A 23,132-nucleotide genomic window follows, 5' to 3' on the forward strand; every position below is an offset into this window, starting at 1 on the left:
AAGGCCCTGCAGACAGGCACACAAAATCACGCAGACTTTGTCACTGGGAAATGCAGGTGACACACCCTGACACAGACCCACTCAGAGGCAGTGGTACCAGAGGGAGTAGCACCCTCCCCCACAGACACAGCCGGCCCTGGCCTTCAGCACCACCACCCCTGCTCCAGCCTTATTTTCCTCCAGAGGATGTGCCACCACCCTTACCTTGTATATTTCACTTATGCCCTTGTTCCTTGTCACCTAGAACTCCAGTTTCAAGGAGACAGGGAAAATTTTTCCAATTTGTTCACTGCAGCATCTACAACAGGGCCCATGTTTTAGTCTCCTGCTGCTGTAACAGAAATACTACAAGTGGTGGGGCTTGAAAGAACAGGTATTTATTTCCTCCGAGTTGTGGAGGCTAGAAGTCCACATCAAGGTCTCGCTCTTGTGAATGCCTTCCTTTCAAGGTGGTCCCAGGCGTTGCCTTGTCCCTTAGCTTGTGATGATCCTCACACAGCAGCCGTCTCCAGCCCTACCCCCTGCCCCGGGTCTGAACACACCTCTCCGTAATCTATAAACTCAAACCAAACTCACCGCCATCGAATCGATTCTGACTCATAGTGACCCTACAGGACAGAGCAGAAGTGTCCCACAGGGTTCCCAAGGCTATAATCTTTACTGGAGCAGACTGCCGTATGTTTCTCCGGTACGGATGGAGGGTTGGAACCACCGACCTTTCAGTTAGCATCTGAGCATTTTAACCACTGCACGACCAGGGCCCCTTCTGTTTCCTTGCTGCTCTTCATGTAACTCAAAAGTGGGTATGTTCAGGACTTACCATACACTGATGGGCCCTCCACTGACTGATACTACCACATTAGATTGCACTAGGGAATGTAATTTCATTAGATTATGTTCCCACATACAGGAATTCGGCTTCCAACACATATCTCTTGAGGGACACAATTCAATCCGTAACAGCCAGTTACCCAAAAGAGCTTCAGTAAGTACTTACTGAACAACTTTGCTCAACAGACACAGGCACACTGGGGTTTGTGCACAGACCCTGTCACAGGCACATGTCAACTTGAGCTTCACAGAGTGAACTGCATTCACGTTCATCCCATGTGGTGGAAGGCTATCTCCCTGCATCTAAACCAGTTTCCAAAGGAGGTTCCTTCAGAAGTCGTGGTCAGTGAGAAATTTCCTGAGTCCTCACTGTCTCTGTGAGAGCTACAGGATGGGATACCTGAGTCCGTGGGAGGCAGGGGCCTGTCACGGCCCAAGTTATGGCACTCTAGATGGGCTGATCTTGTGGGTTAGAAACTCCCCAGGCAAGGTCATCCTTGGGGAGGACTGAAGGTGTGCCTTCATGTTTCAGGAGGATAGCATCCCCACAGGTCTCTGAGGTTACACCCAGGAACCTGGTCTAGCCACAAAGGCAGATTCCAGGAGGCAACCCACTTCCTCCAGTTATGCCTATGAACTGAGGACATCCTAGAGGGTGTTTTCCTAACTACGAAGTGGTTCACAGGAACAAAAGGGGCCCAAGTCCTTCTTCCCCAGTCCTTCAGTTCTTCCTAAGAAGGGTCCCAAGGTTACAGAAAGAAGTGTTGTTCCACACTCATAAACCAAGCTTTAAGAGGGTAAGTATCCTCTTAGCATATGAAATGGTTGTTGGCTAGTTTTATGTTTATTTCTTAAAATACATATACACTGAAATTCACAATTTTAAGTTTCCCTAAATGCATATTTACACCGCTATCAAGGTACAGAACACTCTATCACCCCAAAAGAACACTCTTGTGGGCCCATTTGTACTCAAAACCCCACCCACAACCACTCATCTGTGTTAGATCTCTCTACCTTTGCCTTTTCCACCATGTCCTATAAAATGAATGCCCTACAGCCCGAGGAGGCGTTCTGTAAAATGTGATGCCGTGTTTGTAAAACTGAGTGACCGTGCCTGTCTTCCAGCACTGATCCATATTCTACTTTTTTGACAGAACCAAGTACAGGTAGCAGAGCAGATGAAGTCTTCAAAACTGAGAGGTCGTATTACAGTGAGTTACGTGAGCTTAGCTGGCAAAATTCTGTGGGCTATGTGATCAACTCTCTCAACTGGCATGATAATAGGGACGATGTGGGTGACAGCTCAAATGAGAGGCAGATCTCCAAATCACAACCTCTGCAGTGATACAAAAACATGAATTAACATGGGGAAAATGGAGAAAGATTATCTTTGCTCCATAATGAAAACACAATGGTGCCACTTTTTTTCCTCTGTCCTAGCTAGTGCTAGACATCTAGGCATATGCAAATGATAACTGTGAAAAAGGAAATGGCCTTTTGGAGGCTTTGTGGGTCATTAAAACAAAGTTTCCACCTTCTCCTCCTATAAAACGCATTGAAAATTTTCCTCTTCAAGGGTCTCAAATCGTCTTACTTATGCTGCTGCTGTAAGACAAATACCGCATGCGAGTGGGTTTAAAGAACAGAAATTTACCTTCTCACAGTTATGGAAGCTAAAAGTCCATTAGGGTCCCAGTCATGTGGATTCCTTCCTTGTCAGCAGCCGTAGGTGTTCCTGTCTTCACCTGTGGCACCTGTCTTCACCTGTTTGTGCTGTATCTAGGTCTATTCTGCTCTTAACTCAGAAGTGATTATGTTTACGGCACACCCTACACTGGTATGACTTCATTAACATAACAAAGAAACCCTATGTCTAAACAGGATTATATCCACAAGTATAGTGGATAGGATTCCAACACATATTTCCAGGGACACATTTAAATCTGTAACATTCCACCCATTGGCTTCCCAAAATTCATCTTCTTCCCATGTGCAAAACACATTCACCCTATCACATCATCCACAAAAGGCTTAACCTATTCATTATCAACTCTAAGTTCAAAATTTCATCTTCTCAATCATTTAAATCAAGCATGGGTGAGACTCTGGGCGTGTTCCATCCTGGGAAAAAATTCCTCTTCACCTACTGACCTGTGAAACCTAGACTACAAGTAATCCGTTTCCAATGTACAATGGTGGGACAGGTACAGGTAGGCACTGCCATTCCAAAAGGGAGAAACTGGAGGGAAAGAAGGGGTCACAAGTCCAACATAAGTCCAAAACCCAGCAGAACAAATTTCATTAGCTCTTAGGGATTGAAAATAATCTTCTCTTCCTCAAAAACCTCTGAGCAACGGCCTGCCCACCAGGCTCTGGGCATAGGCCACAGTCTCTGTACTCTGGGCGTCACCTTCTAAGTCCACTGGGACAGACATCCCGCTCCCTTGGCTCTAGCAGCCCCATTCTCCTAGTCCACCCGAGTTCAGGCGGCTCCGTTATCTTGGCCCACTGACATGGCAGCTCCACCCTTGGAAACTGAGGCAGCACTGTCCCCGCTGTGCTCCCGCTGATCTCCAAGCTGCACCTGGGATGGCATTTTTCTTTTCTTGGAGGACAAGAGATATTCACAACCAAGTTTTCTGCCCATAGAATTGCACAGGGCAGAAAATTTTCCTTCGTTTTGTCCTGTCTCCATCCCTCTCAGTCTAAGCTGACTGGATTTCTGCTGAGGTAGTTGATTAGATCTATCAGTCATAGGCCAAATCTTTTAGCAAAAGATTGTGTAGCCATGTTCTTGATGAAAGTTTCAGAGCACAATTTCTTAGTCTGTACAACAGGATATTTCAAACCTTTAAGTTCTGGTTTCATTTTGCACAATTTATTTTTAAGTCTCTCTCTTTCCTCCCTAATTCTACTATAAGTAGCAAGGAGTAACCAGGCTGGATTTTCAAGATTTTGCTTAGAAATCTCCTCAGCCAAATATTCAAGTTCATCACTTACAAGTTCTACTTTCCACAAAACATTCAACATAATTTAGACAAGTACTTTGCCACATTATATAAAGGATCATCCTTTCTTCAGTATCAAATAATATGTCCATCATTTCCTTTTAAATCCTCAACAAAAGCATATTTAACATTGTTTCTAGCAACATTCTGTTTATGGCAATAGAAGCTGTCTCTACAGGATTCCTCATTTCTTTCTGACCCTTCATCAGAACTGCGATTAATGTCCACAATTCTACCAACAGTCTCTTCAAACCAAAACAGGCTTTTACCATGAAGCACATCAAAATTCCTCCAGCTTCTATCCGTTAACCAAAGGGCCAAAGCCCTTCCCACACTGTAGGTATTTTTTAGAGCAGACTGCCACTCTCTGGCACCAAATTCTGTCTTAGTTATCTAGTTGTTGTTGTCAGGTGCCATCAAGTTGGTTCTGACTTGTAGTGACCCTATGTATAACAGAACAAAACACTGTCCAGTCCTGCGCCATCCTCACAATCGTTGCTATGTTTGAACACATTGTTGTAGCCACTGTGGCAACCCATCTCATTGAGGGTCTTCCTCTTTTTTGCTGACCTTCTATCTACTTCACCAAGCATGATGTCCTTCTCCAAGGACTGGTCCCTCCTTATAACATGTCCGAAGTACATAAGAAAAGTCTTGCCATTCTCATTTCTAAGGAGCATTGTGGTTGTACTTCTTCTAAGACAGATTTGTTCGTTCTTCTGGCAGTCCATGGTTTATCTAATTTATCTAGTACTGCTATAAAAACAAATACCACAAGTGAGTGGCTTTACTTAACAAATATTGTGTTCTCAATGTTGTAGAAGATGCAAGTCCAAATCAGGGTCTCAGTGTGTCAGTTACTTCCTTTTTCAGTAGCCCTGAGTGTTCCTTCATTCCTTGGCTTATAGATGATACTCACATGGTGTCTGTCTTTGTCTGTGCCAAGGATTTGGGTAAATGTAATTCCCCATCAAATTCACACTGGTATAACACAATTCAAGATAATCATCTCCAACTCTAGATTTCATTATCATATGACAGGCATCTGAATGCAAAGCCTATTGTCTAATTCCCAGTCAGAAGCAAGGTCAAAGAGAAAGGGGCAAAGGTTGAAAATAACAATTTACATCAGACTATATTTTGGAAGAACTTTACCTAATTACAACTTTCTGCCAACTGTTTACTAGCAAGGATAATGGAATAAGGACAATGGTAATAATGGGGGAAAATGTAAATTCTCTCACTAAAAAAGTAGAATGAGGGAGGGAGAGAGGTATTCACCAACTAGATAGGAGACAAGAACTATCTTAGGTGAAGGGAAGGACAACACACAATACAGGGGAAGTCAGCACAACTGGACTAAACCAAAAGCTAAGAAGTTTCCTGAACAAAACCAAACACTTTGAGGGACAGAGGAGCAGGGGCAGGGGTTTGGGGACCATGGTTTCAGGGGACATCCAGGTCAATTGGCATAACAAACTTTATTAAGAAAATGTTCTGCATCCCTCTTTGGTGAGTGGCGTCTGGGGTCTTAAAAGCTAGTGAGTGGCCATCTAAGATGCCTCAATTGGCCCCGACCTACCTGGAGCAAAGGAGAATGAAGAACACCAAAGACATGAGGAAAATATTAGCCCAAGAGACAAAAGGTCCACATAAACCAGAGACTCCATCAGCCTGAGACCAGAAGAACTAGATGGTGCCTGGCTACCACCAATGACTGCCCTGACAGGGAACACAACGGGGAAGCCCTGATGGAGCAGGAGAAACGTGGAGTACAGAACTCAAATTCATGTAAAAAGACCACACTTAATGGTCTGACTGAGACTAGAGGACCCCAGAAGACATGGCCCCCAGATTCTCTGTTAACCCAGAACTAAAACCATTCCCAAAGCCCACTCTTCAGACAAAGATTAGACTGAACTATAAAACATAAAATAATACTCGTGAAGATTGTGCTTCTTAGTTCAAGTAGGTACACAAGACTAAACGGGCAGCTCCTGTCCAGAGGTTGGATGAGAAGGCAGAAAGGGATAGGAGCTGGCTGAGTGGACACAGGAAACCTAGAGTGGAAAGGGGGAGTGTGCTGTCACATTACAGGGATTGCAACTAAGGTCACAGAACAATATAAGTTTTTGTATGAGAAATTAACTTGAGCTATAAACTTTCATCTAAAGCCCCCCCCCAAAATAAAGGTTAAACACAGAGTTACCATATGACCCAGCTATGGCACTCTTAAGAGTTGAAAACCCAAATCAAAAACACACTCATTGCTTTCAAGTGGATTCCAACTCCTACTGACCCGACAGGACAGAGGAGAACTGCCCCATAGGGTTTCCAAGGCTGTAAATCTTTACAGAAGCAGACTGCCACATCTTTCTCCCTCGGATTACGGCTGGTGACGAACCACAGACTTTTGTTTGAGGAGTCAAGCACTTAACCTCTGTGCCACGAAGGCTCCTTAGGAGTTAAAAACAAACCCCTGAGACTGTGACCCTAAGATACCCTTCTGAACTGGAACTGAAGCCATTCCTGGAGATGACCTTTCAACCAAGCCAGACAGGCCCATAAAATAGTAATACTGGAGAGGAACATGCTCCTTAGAACAATCAATTATACTCGATCAAAAGGGTGACATTTGCCTAAAAGCAAAGATGAGAAGGCAGAAAGGGGTAGAAAATCAGGACAAAAGGAAACGGGGAACACAGGGCAGAAGTGAGGAGAATGCTGACACATTGTGGGGAATGAAACCAACGTCGTGGAACACTTTATGTACAAACTACTGAATGGGAAACTAATTTGCTCTGTAAACTTTCAGTTAATGCACAATAAAAAAAAAAAAAAAAAAAAAGAAGTAGAATTATTATAATGGGAAACTGATAGCCAGTATCTACGACATGATGCCAGTAAGAAAAATCCCAACAAATACTAAAGTGTCATTGTTCTAGTAACTGCTTACTTATAGAACAATTATTTCATAGGGTTTCTCTCCACACTGTGTTCTCCTATGTGTATGTAATGATGTAGGCCAAATGAAAGCTTTCCCACATTGCTTACATTCATAGGGTTTCTCTCCAGTATGTGTACTCATATGTGTTCGTAAGGATAATGGCCATTTGAAGGTTTTCCCACACTGTTCACATTCGTATGGTTTCTCTCCACTGTGCATTCTCATGTGTTTTAGTAACGATGAAGACCACTTGAAGGCTTTCCCACATTCCTTACATTCATAGTGCTTCTCTCCAGTATGCATTCTCACATGTTCTCGAAGGTGTGAGATTTGACTGAAGGCCTTCCCGCATTGTTTACATTCATAGGGTTTCTCTCCAGTGTGTGTAGTCATATGTGTTCGTAAGGATATAGGCCATTTGAAGGTTTTTCCACATTGACTGCATTCATAGGGTGTCTCTCCAGTGTGCACTCTCACATGCCTTTGGAAGGATATGGCCCAACTGAAGGTTTTCCCACACTGCTCACATTCATAGGGTTTCTCTCCACATTGTGTTCTCCTATGTGTACATAACGATGTGGGCCAAATAAAAGCTTTCCCACACTGCTTACATTCATATGGTTTCTGTCCAGTGTGTGTGCTCATATGTGTTCGTAAAGATAAGGGCCATTTGAAGGTTTTCCCACATTGCTTACATTCATATGGTTTCTCTCCAGTGTGTGTACTGATATGTGTTTGTAAGGATAAGGGCCACTTAAAGGCTTTCCCACATTCCTTACATTCATAGGGTTTCTCTTTACTATGGGTCCTTTCGTGCCTTCGAAAGGAATGGAGGTAACTGAAAGCTTTCCCGCATAATTTACATGCATAAGGTCTTTCTCCACTGTGACTTCTCATATGAGTTCTTAGATATGATGGACAACTAAAGGCCTTCCCACATTCCTGACATTGATATGGTTTGTGTCCAGTGTGATCTGCAATATGCATCTTAAGGGAGGAATGGTGCATGAAGGCTTTCCCACACTCACTGCTTTCATATGGATTGACTCTTGTAGGCGTTTTCTTGTACGGAATAAGGTTTGGAATCTGGCAGGAGGTTTCTCCACATTGATTACGTTCAGTACTTTCACAGAGTCTCTCAACCATATTTCTGTTAAAAATGAAAAGAATTTTATTAATAGTACATAAGTGACTTTTAATATTTATTAATAACTATTAGGATTACAGTGAGCCCTAGTGGCACAGTAGTTAAGCACTCAGTTGCTAACCAAAAGGTTGGCAGTTCAAACCTACTGCTCCATGGGAGACAGATGTAGCAGTCTGTTTCCATAAAGATTTACAGCCTTGGAAACCCTACAGGGCAGTTCTACTCTGTCCTACAGGGTCGCTATGAGTCATAATTGACTTGACAGTAAGAGGTTTGATATTGGGATTACATTTTTACAATTTTCAGTGAACGTTTCAGGCCCTGTGCTGCTGTTGCTAGTTGTTGTCAAGTGTCATTGAGTTGATTCTGATTCATGGCGACCCTATGTACAACAGAACAAAACACTGCCCAGGCCTGTGCCATCCTCACAATTGTTGCTATGTTTGAGCCCTGTGTGGATGGTATTAAAGTGTAATAAATCTGAAATCTCTGGAAAGGGGTTTGACCACAGCCATTATTAAAACAGCAGGTCTTACGTATGGGTTTTCTCAGTAAACATTCCCAACTGAACTGTATTTTAACACTCAGTGTCTAAGTCATGTTTACAAAACTATTGTGAAAATTTATCATAAATAGGTAAAGCTAGGCATGTGTGGGGTTTTTGTTTGTCTGCTTTTTTAATTTCACAACATACTAAGATTTTCTCCTGGGATACTGCTTTCTCCTATGAACGCAACTCACCTCATATTCCTGCCATGGTTTTCAGGCTGATCTTCATTGCTAAGGTCTGCCGAAATTTTTCCTAAAATGGAGGCCCAAGAATCATTTCCTGTGAACTTTGTTATTCTATGTTCCTTGGATATTTTTTTCCCAGAAATATCCTGTTGAGAAACTGACCCGTTAGCTTTACACGAAGACTCATCATCTGAAACCAAAAAAGTGAACAAGTCTTATGAGGAAAAAGAAAACTGTATCAAATAAAGATGTTAAGAAGTTTAGCTGTTTACAGACTTCATTGATAACAGGCACAAGGGGTCAAAATGGAAAGCAACTCCACAGACACAGTAAAATTCCCTCAAGGTTTCCAAAACCAAACTTATCTGGGCCCCCAAAGGATCTGTGAAACCTATATGCACACTGATCACAGTAAGGGAATTTCAAGTCTTTTAACCAAGACAGAAAGAAAAACTCAGTTTACACATAGATTCTCATGGTCATGGAGGAACTATTAGACTCAGGCTCCATGACGGTGGTGACCCTGTCTGCCTTACTGATCAATGTATCCCCTTTCCACATCACAAATCTTGGAACAGGCTTGATGAGCAAAAAGTGCTTGTTCTCTAAATAACTAAGGGAAGGAGTAACGTCATCCTTACCTAGTGAGGCCAGGTTCCTGAAGGTTTCCAGCATCACATCTCTGTAGAGCTTCCTCTGAACCGGATCCAGCAAAGCCCACTCTTCCAGAGTGAAGTCCACAGCTACATCCTCAAAGACCACGGACTCCTGAAACATACGACATACATATGCAGGAGGACGGGTAAAAATGATAGAACTGAGGAACTAGACTCAATTCACAGGCAGTTCAAACAAGATTCGGAGGTCCCTTACTATCTACCCTACTACCCAGTTACCAGGCCTTTTACTTTCTGTCTACACTCTAACTCATATATTAAACAGCACCACTTACACACGGCATTTGTCTCAACCTTTTTTATTGTGACTATTTCGAGTCTTCTTCCTCTATATCAGAACAGTCCAGAGCACAGGGGAGAAACGAAAAGAAATACGATACAAATGAGACAAGTCTTTCCATTTTAAAACAACAATTTCTTGTGAGAAAAAACTATTTCACCTCCTTCCCTACTTGTCTTAGTTACCTAGTACTGGTATAACAAAAAAACCAAAAGTAGGTGGCTTAATTAAACAGAAATGTATTTTCAGACAGTTTAAAAGACCGTTGTTGCTGTTGCTAGGTGCAGTTGAGTCAGTTCTGACTCACAGATACCCTATGCACAACAGAATGAAACACTGCCCGGTCCTGCGCCATCCTCAGAATTGTTGCTATGCTTGAGCCCACTGTTGCAGCCACTGCGTAAATCCATCTCATCGAAGGTCTTCCTCTTTTTCGATGACCCTCTACTTTACCAAGCATGATGTCCTTCTCCAGGGACTGATCCCTCCTGACAACATGTCCAAAGTATGTAAGACATAGTCTTGCCATCCCCGCTTCCAAGGAGCATTCTGGCTGTACTTCCTCCAAGACAGATGTGTTCATTCTTCAGGCAGTCCATGGGATATTCAGTATTCTTCACCAACACCAGAATTCAAAGGTGTCAACTCTTCTCCAGCCTTCCTTATTCATTGTTCAGCTTTCACATGCTGGACAGGGTCAGGCTCACCTTAGTCTTCAAAGTGACATCTTTGCTTTTGAATACTTTAAAGAGATTTTTTGCAGCAGATGTTTAAGAGACTGAAGTCTGAATTCAGGGTGCTGAATCTACAGGAAGGCTTTCTCTCTTAGTCAGCACTCCAGGAAGGTCCTTGTCCCTTTACCTTCTGTGTTCTGGTTCCTTAGAGATCTCCATGTCGCTTGGCATCTATCTTACCCCATCTCTGCTTCTCTCAATTACTTGTTTCATCTCTTTTATGCCTCCAATGGGACTGATTTAAGACACACCCTACACTAATCCTGTCTCATTAACACAGAAAAAACTACCCGTTCCTAAATGGGATAACAAACACAGAGATAGAGGTTAGAATTTACAACACATAGTTTTGGGGGATACAATTCAATCTGTAACACGACTGGTCACCACATCACTCAACACTACATAAAACACAGAGTCAAACCTAGATTAGGTTTCAAATAATAAAAATATATTGCAAGACTGGGAGCTTTTACTTCTCTTTTTCTTACCACTCGTAAGACGCTAAAGTGCCTATGGAAACCCAACTTGCAACAAGGGCCAGAACTAGACAGGTCCAACTGCCTGAATGAAATATTGTTTTGGATCAGCAATGATGTTAATTTACCTGTGTATCAGTTACCACAGGGTCAGTATCTACTTTTCCTCTCATGCCACTTCATGAAAATTGGATGTTATTGAGAAGTTGGAGCTCAGGAAGAAAAAACACAAGAACATAGACCCCCACACATTCCCTACACTCCCAAGCCTTGGTGCAGCTGCTCACTAATGCAGAGCGCACACACCCACACACTCCCCCACCCACACACTGAGGCTGTAAGATGTCAGAAAAACACTTTTCACCAGAGCAATAATAAAGTACCCTTCTCTTGCTGACCTCGAGGCAGAGGTTAAGAGTCCCACATTGCAAAAGTGTTAACTGAAGTCCAAAAAACAGATGTTCCCAGAATTGACGGAATACTAATAGAGATGTTTCAACAAATGGATGCAGTGCTGGAAGTGCTCAGGTGTGTATGCCAAGAAATTTGGAACCTGGCCAATCAACTGGAAGAGATCAATATTTCTGCCCTTTCCAAAGAAAGGTGATCCAACAGAACGTGTAAATTATCGAACAATATCATTAACACCACATGCAAATAAGATTATGCTGAAGATAATTCAAAAATGGCTGCAGCAGTACATCAATAGGGAACTGCCAGAAATTCAAGCTGGATTCAGAAGAGGACATGGAATGAGGGATACCACTGCTGATATCTGAGGGATCATGGCTGAAAGCAGAAAATACCAGAAAGATGTTTACCTATATTTTACTATACAAAGACATTCAACTGCGCAGATCATAACGAATTATGGATAACACTGCAAAGAATGGGAATTCCAGAACCCTTAATTGTGCTCATGAAGAACTTGTACATAGACCAAGAGAAAGTCATTAGAAGAGAGCAAGGGGATACTGCATTGTTTAAAATCAGGACAGGTATGCGTCGGGGTTGTATCCTTTCACCACACTTACTCAATCTGTATGCTGAGCAAATAATTCGAGAAGCTGGACTATATAAAGAAGAACATGGCATCAGGACTGGTGAAAGAGTCATTAATAACCTGTGTTACGCAGATGACACAACCTTGCTTGCTGAAAGTGATGAGAACTTGACGCACTTACTGATGAAAATGAAAGACTAAAGCTTTCAGTATGGATTGCACCTCAACATAAAGAAAACAAAAATCCTCACAACTGGACTGATGAGCAACATGATAAACAGAGAAAAGACTGAAGTTGACAAGGATTTCATTTTACTTGGATCCATAATCAACACCCACGGAAGCAGCAGTCAAGAAGAAATCAAACAATTGTATCGCTTTGGGCAAATCTGCTGCAAAAGATCTCTTTAGGCTGTTAAAAAGCAAAGATGTCACCTTGAAGACTAAGGTGCACTGATCCAAGACATGGTATTTTCAATCACCTCATATGCATGCCAAAGCTGGACAATGAATAAGGAAGACCAAAGAATTGATGCATTTGAATTATGGTGTTGGCCAAGAATACTGGGTCTAACATGAATGAACAAATCTGTCGTGGAAGAAGTACAGCTAGAATGCTCTTTAGAACTGAGGATGAGGAGACTACGTCTCACATCCTTTGGACATGTTATCAGGAGGGATCAGTTCCAGGAGAAGGATATCATGTTTGGTAAAGTACAGGGTCAGCAAGAAAGAGGAAGACGCTCAACAAGATGGACTGACACAGTGGTTGCAACAATGGGCTCAAACACAGCAACGATTGTGAGGATGCTGCAGGACCGAGCAGTGTTTTGTGCGATTGTACACAGGGTCGCTATTAAGTTGGAACCAACTGGATGGCACCTGACAACAATGAATAATATATAATGAGCTCAAATGTAGCAACGATTGTGAGGATGGCACAGGACCAGGGAGTGTTTCGTTCTGTTGTACACAGGGTCACTATGAGTTGGAACCTACTTGACAGCATCTAATAACATAAGATACAAAGGGTTCAGTACTGTTTTTCCCCAAAAGAACATACTCCCTTGACTCAATTTCCAGGAGGAAGTGATCCCCCTGGGCCACTCAAGAGGTTACACTCTGTTAAGGATTGAATTGTGTTCTTTCAAAATATGTGTTCTAAATCCTAATCTCCATACCTGTGGTTATAATCCCATTTGGGAATGCATTGTCTTTGCTATGTTAATGAGACAGGATTAGTGTAGGATGTGTCTCGAATCAACCTTTTTTGAGATATAAAAGAGATTAAACAAGCACGTGAGCGAAGGAGAGATGGGGTAAGATAGATGCTAAGACACATGAAGATCTCTACGGAACCAGGAAGCAGAAGCTGAAGAGACAAGGACCTTCCTCCAGAGCCAACAGAGAAAGGAAGCATTCCCCTTGAGCCGGAGCTCTGAATTCAGACTTCTAGCCTCCAAAACTGTGAGAAAATAAATTTCTGTTTGTTAAAGCCACCCATTTGTAGTATTTCTGTTACAGCAGCAGTAGACAGCTAAGATACATCCCAATGTCACTCATTCCCTCACTACTTGTTGGGCACACAAACTTGGGGTCACAGAAACCACTGAGCTGCATGTGCCTACTGATGTCCACATGCAGGGGACAGAGAAAATACTGCCATGCAACAACACTGACTGTTGGGAGGGCAGTCTGTCACACGGCCACCTCTCACCTGGACCAACTAATCAGAAGTCTTGGGTCTGGTTATTCCCTGATAATGGAAGACGGGAACTGAGCCTCCCTTGTCCTGGTTTCTTTTTTTTTTTTTTTTTAATCAGGGAAACTCCTTTCCTGTTATGGGCCTAATGAGTATCTCTTTGTTCTGCTTATATGTGCACATCATATGGTGCTTGGCCAATTCAATTACTATATGTTCCTGGAGGAGAGGGAATAAAGGTCCTTCAGCTCCAACACAAGAGGGGTTAGCACAGACCACCAGCCCTGGGTTGACTGCAGGGAGTAACCTGCTGGCCGTGGGGGACTAGTACCCACTCCTGAAGATGACCTTGCTCTGTCTCTTCATCAGGTGATGAAAATGTTGTTCCATCCAATGCCTGTGTGTAAGTCATGTTTTTCTTGACACAACAGTGATGCTAGGGTTTACCTATTCAGCAGGGCAGCAGGATAGGAATATCTGTATTGATGGTACATAGTAAAATGAGCTCCCTGGGTCAGTCTTAATTACTCTAGGTACAGCTATGTATAGTGATTATCATTTTAAAAAGCTCCATTACCTAGTGTGCAGAAAAGAGTTACCACAGGTGTGATATTCCTTATCATGACAAAGGTCTGCTGGCAAGGTCAGCTCCTGGCTGGTGTGCAAGCACTTGGAATTTCAGGAGGGTTCCAACTATTGTTCTTGTTAAGATGTGCTCACTGTGCCTAAACTGTTTATGCAAACAATACGGTTTATGACGACCCCTGCTTTCCTTCTGGGAGTCTGGAGTTTTGGTACATGCAAAGCAGAGGGTGCTTACATGATCATCTGCCAATAAAAAAACTTGAGAACTGAGTCTGTAATAAGCCTCCTTGATAGACAACATTTTACATGTGTCACAACTCTATGTTGGAGGAATTTAGTGCAACCAGAGGGCTCAAAAAATTGCACCTGCTAAACTGTACACTTAAAAATGGCTAAAATCACAAATCTTTTGTTAAGTGTGTATTTTACCACAATAATCTTATGGAAACATAAAAAGAAAACTTGCCAACAAATATTTATAAGCATTTTATTCATAATTGCCAAAAACTGGAAACCTAGATGTCCAATAGGTACATGGATAAACAAACTGTGGTACATCCATTAAATGGAGTATTACTCAGCAATAAAAAGAAATGCACTACCAAGCCACCAAAAGATGTGGAGGAACCCTAAATGCATATTGCTAAGTGAAGGAAGTCAGTCTGAAAAAACTACACACTATATGATTCTAACTCGATGACATTCTGGAAAAGCCAAAACTACAGGGTCATTGTGAGTTGGAATCAACTTGATGGCAATGGGACAGAGACAGCAAAAACATCCGTGGTTGCCAGGGATTGAGGGAGGAGGGATGACCAGCTGGAGCGCAGAGGAATTTCAAGGCCATGAAGCTCTTCTGTACAATACTGCAATGGTGCACACATGACACAAAGCATTTGTCAAAACTCATATGTGGTAAAACACAGAGTGAACACTAATGTAAACTACAGGTTTTAGTTAAAAGTAATATATTCATAACGGTTCATCAGTTGTAACATACGTACCACAAGAATGGAGTGGAATACAAGATGTTAGTAACAGGAGAAACAGGGTGCAAGGGAGGAGAGGAGGTACAGGAAAACTATAGTTTCTACACGATTCCTCTGTAACCAAACATTGGTCTGAAAAATTAGGTCTATTTTTTTTTAAGGACCGGATAGTATCAAAGCAGAATGAAATAAATGGAAAGATGGTATACATTCTTAGAACAGAGAACTTAGTGTCAAAATGGCACTTGGATGGCAAGCTCCCTCAAGAGAGACCTACGGTCTCTATACAACTCCTTTAATTCCCAACCCAGACTTTCTTTAGAATTTAACAAATACGACTACTACAAACCTAACAGGAAGAACAAACGTTGGATAATAACCAAAATGTCTTAAGAACAAGGTGGGGCTTGTCAAACACATTTCGAGGATTTTAAAATGTGAGCAATCCAGACGGCGTGGTGTTAGCAGAGGGACGGACAACTAGATCCATGGAAAGAACTGAGTCCTTAAGCTGGTCCCCTAAAGATGGAAATTTCATGCAAATCTTGCTGAACTTTCCCATGTATGACTTATTAAGGATCAACAGAAGAATTAATATAAACCATAGTTTACTTTTTAATAGTTTTTTAAAATTTTAATTGGAAGCTACTTTTCTGTGTAGGAAACTTAGATCTAATCCTCTAAACACTAACATTTATGAAAACGCAAACCACAAAAATAGAATTTCCAAATCTCTTTGTAAAGAAAATGACAAATGGCACCAGAGTTTGTACTTCTACTCTATCCCAAACTGGAGAGTATCTTCAGGAATGAGTAGTTAACTGCCCCAGAGGTGTGAGTCTGACCTGACAAACGTCTTAGGATTTTTAAGAATTAACATCACCTTTTATTAGTTTCCCTCATAACAACTGAAATAGGAATTTGACTCACAGCGACCTCATAGGACAGCGTAGAGCTGTCACAGGGTTTCCAAGGAGTGCCTGGTGGATTTGAGCTGCCAAGCTTTTGGTTAGCAGTTGCAGGTCTTAACCACTGCGCCACCAGGGTATCGCAGGAACAGTACAGCCTTTTAAATTTCAAACTTTTCAAAAGCCAGGCAGATACACAAAAGCTGACCTACAGAATGAAAAGTGTATCTGAAAACATAAATACTCCCAGCTCATATCTTGAACAAAAATTCTCTGTGGATCCAGAATTCTCTTATCTTACTATATCATCTCTCTGAAACCATTCTGAGAAAATAAAAATCTTCCACGTTGAGCGAAATCACTCAAACCCAAAGCTTCTGCATAAACATTACCAAACGCTTGGGGTAACAACTTCTACGGCAGCAACGCTTGAGGAAGGAATTCAGAGGGAGGAAAAGCCAACGTGAAAAGCAGCCCAGATAAGCAGCCTGCTTCAGCCAATGTTCACAAGGAAACCCATATTCAGAAGGTTAAACAACTCCTGACCTTCAGGTCCAGACTCTTACACCACGAAGACAGTCGAGTCCCTGTGGTGGAGGCGGGGGAGGGAGACAGGCGAGTCCCTGTGGTGGAGGCGGGGGAGGGAGACAGGCGAGTCCCTGTGGTGGAGGCGGGGGAGGGAGGGGGACCTGAGCAGTCACAGAATGAAGTCTGGGACCTACCTCCACACCCCTTCTTCCCCCTCCACGGCTTCAATGGTTACACATGAGAGCACGCTCACCCTGCGTCAGCTTAGGATGCTGAAACACAGCTGAAGTCTCAGATTCATAGACCCTTTCTGCAGAGACAGAGCCCAGAGGAGTCCTCCCTCCCTCTGCCCTCACAGGCCTTCTCAACACGTGCAAATGACACTCTCACGGCACCAGCTCTGTGGATGCACGCTTCACACCTACCATTAGAACAGCCCCAAGACGACGGCAGGGACAGCCTCTGAAAAGGCGTCGTCAGGGAGGATCTCCACCTTCCCAAGGCTCTGGAACTTCTCTGAGCACAAAAGGCTCCTGAGGGAGGTTGTTATGCGAGGCCACCTGCTGAGGGCGGCAGGCTCCCTTGGGAGAACCAACCTCCTTCACCTCCTCCGCCGGCTCACTGGCTTCAGCACCCTGCCCCCAGTCAAGGTTATTCACTTCGGACCACCACCGACATTTTCAACAAGACAAATCTAGTGTTTGAAGATTCCAACAAAACCACTCGAACCCCATGTTTCTGCGTAAGAGAAGAAATAAAACTGTGAAGCACCTTTCAGTGCCCGATAAGAAAACACACAAATTCTCGTTCAGAAGATAAAGGTGTCAGTTAATTATTATTGCCATGATACAAAATATTTTGTAAAAAATCCTATTTCAACACTTGTAGGTGTTATAGTTTTTTACATGTTATCACGAAGGACCAGTCACTGGGGAAAGACATCATGCTAAGTACAGTAGAGGGTCAGTGAAAAAGAGGACGACCCTCAACGAGATGGACTGATACGGTGGCTGCAACAATGGGCTCAACCATAACAGTAATTGTGAGGATGGCACAGGACCGGGCAGTGTTTTGTCGTATTGTACACGGGGTTGCTGAGTCAGACTCAAGTCCACAACACCTAACAGTAACAACAGGTGTCACAAATCTTATCTCATGGGATTTGGCATTAATCTCTGAAGGCCAGATAATAGGAAACACAATTACCCACAAACTCTCCACCCTATAAAGTAGAATAAGATGTTTTGGTGAGTCTTTGTAATCCAACAACTTATCTACCACACTTTCTCTGTAGAAAGGTATTCCTTTTTCTGCAGTCATACTGGAAGGGAGATTTTCTCTATTTCTCTAAGATTCTTTTCCCCAGTGGCATGTTCTCAACCTAAGCCCTGGAAGTCCACTTTTATCAAGCAAAAGAAAAGACTTGAGAAACTTACGGCCCACGGTCTGGGGAAGAAAAAAGGTAAATAAGGATTTTTAACAAATGGAATATAAGGCTGGAACATTGTAATTTTTCCCCTGAAATCCATCTTTCTTGACTCTTTGGCAATATTTTCTTATCTTTCAAGCTCTTTTAAAGTACTCTGTATTTACTGAAAAACCGAGGCTCCAATGGGTGAATGATCTTTTTAGATGACAAACCCAGAGGGGGCAAAGCTGACTGGAACACAGACATGTCCTACCACATAGCACACCCCCTCCCAAACCTGCACTTTGAGCTGTTCCCTGACCACCCTCCCCACCAACACCCCACTGTGCCCCACCCTGTGACTGAGGTGGACCTTGCATTTGAGGGTGTTCCATTCACCTCACTGGGGTGGTTCTCTGGGTCTTTTGGGTCGCTTTTTCTCCCATCTCTTCTCTGTGAGACCCGGAGGGCAGGAATCGTCTCTGTCTTTTTCCCTCATAACCGGCATCGTGTCAGCTGAGGACTAGCCTGTCTCCAAATGGAATGAAAACTGGGGCTCAAGGAATAAAATCTCCAGAGAGGCCAAGTGGTTGTTTTTTACATAAAGGCTTTATCAGGGATTCCCCACACCGCGGCGGTGCGCCAGGAGGAGACGATATTCACGCCACTCTCCACGAGAAAAGGCAGCTGAGCTCATACTCTCGCAAGGAGACCTAATCCCCCTCATTTAAAAAGGACCACCCATTGCTCTGTAGTTGGTAATGATGTTGTGACTCGGAGGAGGGGAGCCTGGATTCGGAAATGCGGAGAAGGATCTGGAATTTGGGTGATCTTTTTTTTTTTTTTTTTTTATCGCCAGCCCTAGGGGAAGCCAGGCAGGGGGACGGGTCGTGGATTTGGGCACCTGCTGCCCACACGTACTGCAGCCTCCGGGAAAACCGGGTCCCCTGGGGGCATCCACAACAATCCCGCCGGGCTCTGAAGACCCCGCAGGCCGAGTGGGACCCTCCCCCACGGCCTGTGCGGGACGCGGGGCTCCAGGCCGGGCCGAGGTCTCCGCGCGCGGGGACGGGCAGGACCCCCGAGTGGTGGCGCGGAGCGGGGCGGCGCGCACGGCCCCTTCCAGCCGGTCCGAACCGGCCCCTCCCCATCCGGGGGCCCCCGTTGCCGCGCTCACCATGGCCGTCTCCCTTCTGGGGAGACCTCGGAAGGTCGCTCCTGCTGCCCCTCCAGGCTAGGGCATCTGAGAGGACGGGACGGTGACACGGGGACCCGGGGCTGCGCACGGCGGCCGAGACGCGCCTGAGCCGCGACCGACCCGAAGAACGTCATCCGCACGCGTTCGGGCAGCACCGCCCCACCCCCGGCGCCTGTGATTGGACAGTGAGGGCGGCACCGCCTTCGCCGCCCCTGATTGGGCCGCTCCTGCAGCCTCACTCTCAGCCTTGAATGGACAGTTCCCACGGTCCCACCCCCGAGCCCCGGATTGGGCAGTCTTCTAGTCTCCGCCCCAAAACCCAAACCCATTGCCTCGGGGTCGCTTCCGACTCCTAGCGACACTGTAAGCCCCATAGAGCCTCCAAAGAGCGCCTGGTGGATTCGAATTGCCAACCCTTTTTTGGTTAGCAGCCGAAGCACCTAACCACTACGCCACCAGGGGTTTTGTTTACTACCACGCCCCCTTTCCTTGAGTGACAGGCGGAGCGGGGCGTTGCTTAGTGAGCGGGGCTTCCTCCTGGCCCCGCCCTCGGGACGTTAGCATTTGACAGCACGCGCTCTTCGTCTTCCTCCGTTGTTGCGGGTGGAACGTTTGGACCCGCAGCGGCAGCCTGGGCGCGGGAACTCAGACCAACCAGAAGAAACGAGGTCTGCTCATTACAGTTCTCAGCGGGACGTTTCACACAGGAAGAGAAATTATTTTAGATTAGTTTTTCAGTGAGTCTCCAGGTTAATTGTGAAAGATAAAGGCTGTGATGTCCCTAAGGCAATTAAATTTCCATTTTAACTAATATAAGAAAAACAACAAAAGCTTATATAAATTTGACTTTGATCTTAAAACGCTTAATAGGTTGGGCCAAAAACGTCTAATGCATTTAATACAGTATAGCTTGTTTCAGAAAACATTATCTAGTTTGAGATAAAGTGGAAATACAGTCTTTGATATCACTTCTCATATTATTCAAGCACAGAATTTTTAAAATTCATATTTTATAGTTTGCAGAAAGGTTTTATAAGCTTTCAGGAAAAAATTACCATTTAGATGGTTAACACAAAAAAGCAACTTTGAATTAAAAATTAAATAAAAATTAAAAATAATTATTCATTTGATTTATAAATTATTTTAAAATGTGGCTACACAAATTTATTGTGAGTTAATAATGAATGACAAGTCTCAAGAAAAACAGCTTGAAATTTAAATGTCTGCCTAAGACTACCTCCTAGCACATACCGCTAAGAGCACTTGTATCTGCTTGTTATGATGTGTTCCCAGTGATATATCCTGGGAGCGTCACACATAAACTGCATGTCATTTCACTTATTAGGGTGGAAAATTAGGGAGCTCTCTGAATTCTTCACAAAACATCCATTGCTGCCTGAGAGAAGAGAGAGACAAGCAACAATCATGGCAATCTGAGGGGAAAGAAGTATGATTCAGGATATTAAGGCCACACTAGAATGTTATTCAGAGTAACTTGATGATGCAGACACAGGTCCCAAAAAGTTGGAGGTTGGAGTCCACCTAGAGGTACCTCAGAAGAAAGGCCTGGCAATCTACTTCCAAAAACTCAGCCACTGAAAACCTGTGGTGTGTAGAAGAACTGGGGAGCATAGTTTTACTCTGACACACGTGTGGTCGCCATTAGTCAGAACTGAGTCAACAGCAACTGGTGCTGGTAGGATGTTATTTATGTACAGAGGTAACAAAGATATTCTCAAACATGCAAGGAGTGTCAAGAACAGGAAGCCTACAGGGAGGAGCAAGTCCATTCTCCCGGCTCCAAGTTTCCATCGTCTCTCTAGTGTCCCCCGAGCAGAGCCTAACGGGAAGCTGGCCGGCAAAGTAGAAATGTGATTTGCAGAGTTTCTGCCTCATGTCACAAAGCAAAGTATAAAAGGGGAGGTTTGTTTGGCAGATTAATGGCCCCTCCAAAGGAATTCCAGTGGAGTCCTGGGGTGGCACATATGGTTAAGCACTGGGCTAACCAAAAGGTTGATGGTTTGAACCTACCCACAAGTATCTTGGAAGAAAGGCCTGGCGATATGCTTCAGAAAGATCACGACCATGAAATTCCTATGGAGCAGTTCTACTCTGCACACATGGGTCACCAGGAATTGGAATCAACTCAACTGCAACTGGTATTAGTACTGGTAAAAGTGTCCACGTCCTAATTTCTAGAACCTGTGAATATGGTATTTACATGTAAGTAAAAGAGACTCTGCAGGTGTAATTACAGATCTTGAAATGGAAAGATTAGCCTGGATTATCAGGATGGACCCAGTATAATTCAAGGATCTTTATAAGAGGGAAGAGTCTCTGGGTAGTGTAAAGGTGAAAGTGCTCAGCTGCTAACTGAAAGTTTGGAGATTTGAGTTCACCCAGAGGTACCTCAGAAGAAAGGCCTGGCAATCTACCTACTTCTGAAAAATCAGCCACTGAAACCCCTATGGAACACAGTTCTAATCTGACACGTAGGGGGTTGCCATGAGTTGGAGTCAACTGGATGGCAGCTGGTTATATGAGGAATATAGGAGCACCAGAGTCAAATAAGGAAATAGAATAATAGAAGCAGAGACTGGACTGCTAAACTGCCATGAGCCAAGGAAAGCAGGAGGCCTCTAGAAGCTGGTAAAGTCAAGGAAACAGGTTCTCCCCTGGAGCCTCGGAAAGGAACACAGCCCCGCAGACACCTCGATTTTAGATTTCTAACCTCCAGAACTGTAACAACAACAAAAAAAAATTGTGTTTTAAGCCACTAAACCAAAAAAGCAAAAAACCACTTGCCATCAAGTCGGTACCAACTCATGGCAACCCCATGTGTGTCACAGCAGAGCTAGGCTCCATAGTGTTTTCAAGTAACTATAACCTTTTGGAAGTAGATCACTAGGTTGTTCTTCTGAAGTGCCTCTGGGTGGACTTGAGCTGCCAGTCTTTCGGTTAGTAGCTGAGTGTTCAAGCCACCGCTAAGTTTGAGGCAATTTGTCAAGCAACAACAGGAAACTAATACAGTAGGTCGGAAGCACAGGGACAATAACTTACTAAGTGGCACAAGGAGCTCCTATTCCCAATCTCAGATTTCATGAAACAGTTTTGAACTATCCACATGCACCTTCAATATGACTTGGTTAATACAATAACTTTCTAAGTGATCTGGTGGTTTTTCAGAGAACAACATCTTTCATTCTTGTGTTTTAAATACAGCACTTTTGGATGTATGAAGTTCTGATTACAAATTTGATCCCAAACCATAAATATCTGTTTGCAAAACACTACCAGAACCAGTTTCTGGGGAGTCGATTCCAACTCATGGCGACCCTACGTGTTACAGAGTAGAACTGTGTTCCATAGTGTTTTCAAAGCTATGACCTTTCAAAAGCAGGTCATCAGGCCTTTCTTCTGAGGCACCTCTGTGTGGACTCTAACTGCCAACCTTCCAGGCTAGTAGTCAATAGTCAAGCATTTAACCATTTGCACCACCCAGGGACTCCTGCAAAACATTAGGCAAAAAAGAAAGAAAGGGCATCCAAATAGGTAAGGATGAAGTAAAGCTATCCCTACTTGTGGATGATATGACTCTATACATAGAGAACCCAAAGGACTCCACAGGAAAACTACTGGAACTAATAGAAAGATTCTGCAGAGTCGCAGGATACAAGATAAACATACAAAAATCAGCTGGATTCCTATACACCAATAAAAAGAACTACAAAAAGGAAATCAGGTGAGCAATACTATTTACAATAAAAACCCACTGCAGCCAAGTCAATTTCAACCCATTGCAACCCTATAGGACAGAGTAGAACTGCTCCATAGGGTTTCCAAGGAATGCCTGGTGGATTCAAACTGCCAACCTTTTGGTTAGCAGCCATAGCTCTTAACCACTATACCACCAGAGTTTCCCCATTTATAAAAGCCCCTAAAAAAATAAAAGACTTGGGAATAAATCTAA

At 43.6% G+C, this 23,132-nt stretch overlaps 3 protein-coding genes across 3 annotated transcripts in view; all 3 read right to left on the reverse strand.

Annotated features, from left to right (window-relative positions):
• LOC126071891 (zinc finger protein 555-like) overlaps positions 1-7,842 on the reverse strand; it is a 116,311-nt gene extending 108,469 nt beyond the window's left edge. Inside the window, exon 1 of the mRNA XM_049876323.1 lies at positions 7,818-7,842. Within this exon, the coding sequence (XP_049732280.1) occupies positions 7,818-7,826 (9 nt within the window). The 5' untranslated portion in view covers positions 7,827-7,842. The remainder of the gene's footprint in view (positions 1-7,817) is intronic.
• The window catches only part of LOC126071886 (zinc finger protein 709-like), a 1,190,808-nt gene that overhangs the window by 15,837 nt on the left and 1,151,839 nt on the right, over positions 1-23,132 (reverse strand). The gene's annotated exons all lie outside the window — the stretch shown is intronic.
• On the reverse strand, positions 126-19,128 carry LOC126071893 (zinc finger protein 14-like). The gene is made up of 5 exons (XM_049876330.1): positions 18,364-19,128; positions 9,313-9,439; positions 8,834-8,861; positions 8,678-8,738; positions 126-7,939 (listed from the first exon to the last, which is right to left on the reverse strand). The coding sequence occupies exons 3-5, from the start codon at positions 8,859-8,861 to the stop codon at positions 6,799-6,801; spliced, it is 1,230 nt and encodes a 409-aa protein (XP_049732287.1). The 5' UTR covers positions 9,313-9,439; positions 18,364-19,128; the 3' UTR covers positions 126-6,798.

The sequence above is a fragment of the Elephas maximus genome, chromosome 3 (genome assembly GCF_024166365.1).
Source record: "Elephas maximus indicus isolate mEleMax1 chromosome 3, mEleMax1 primary haplotype, whole genome shotgun sequence".
Classification (NCBI taxonomy): domain Eukaryota; kingdom Metazoa; phylum Chordata; class Mammalia; order Proboscidea; family Elephantidae; genus Elephas; species Elephas maximus.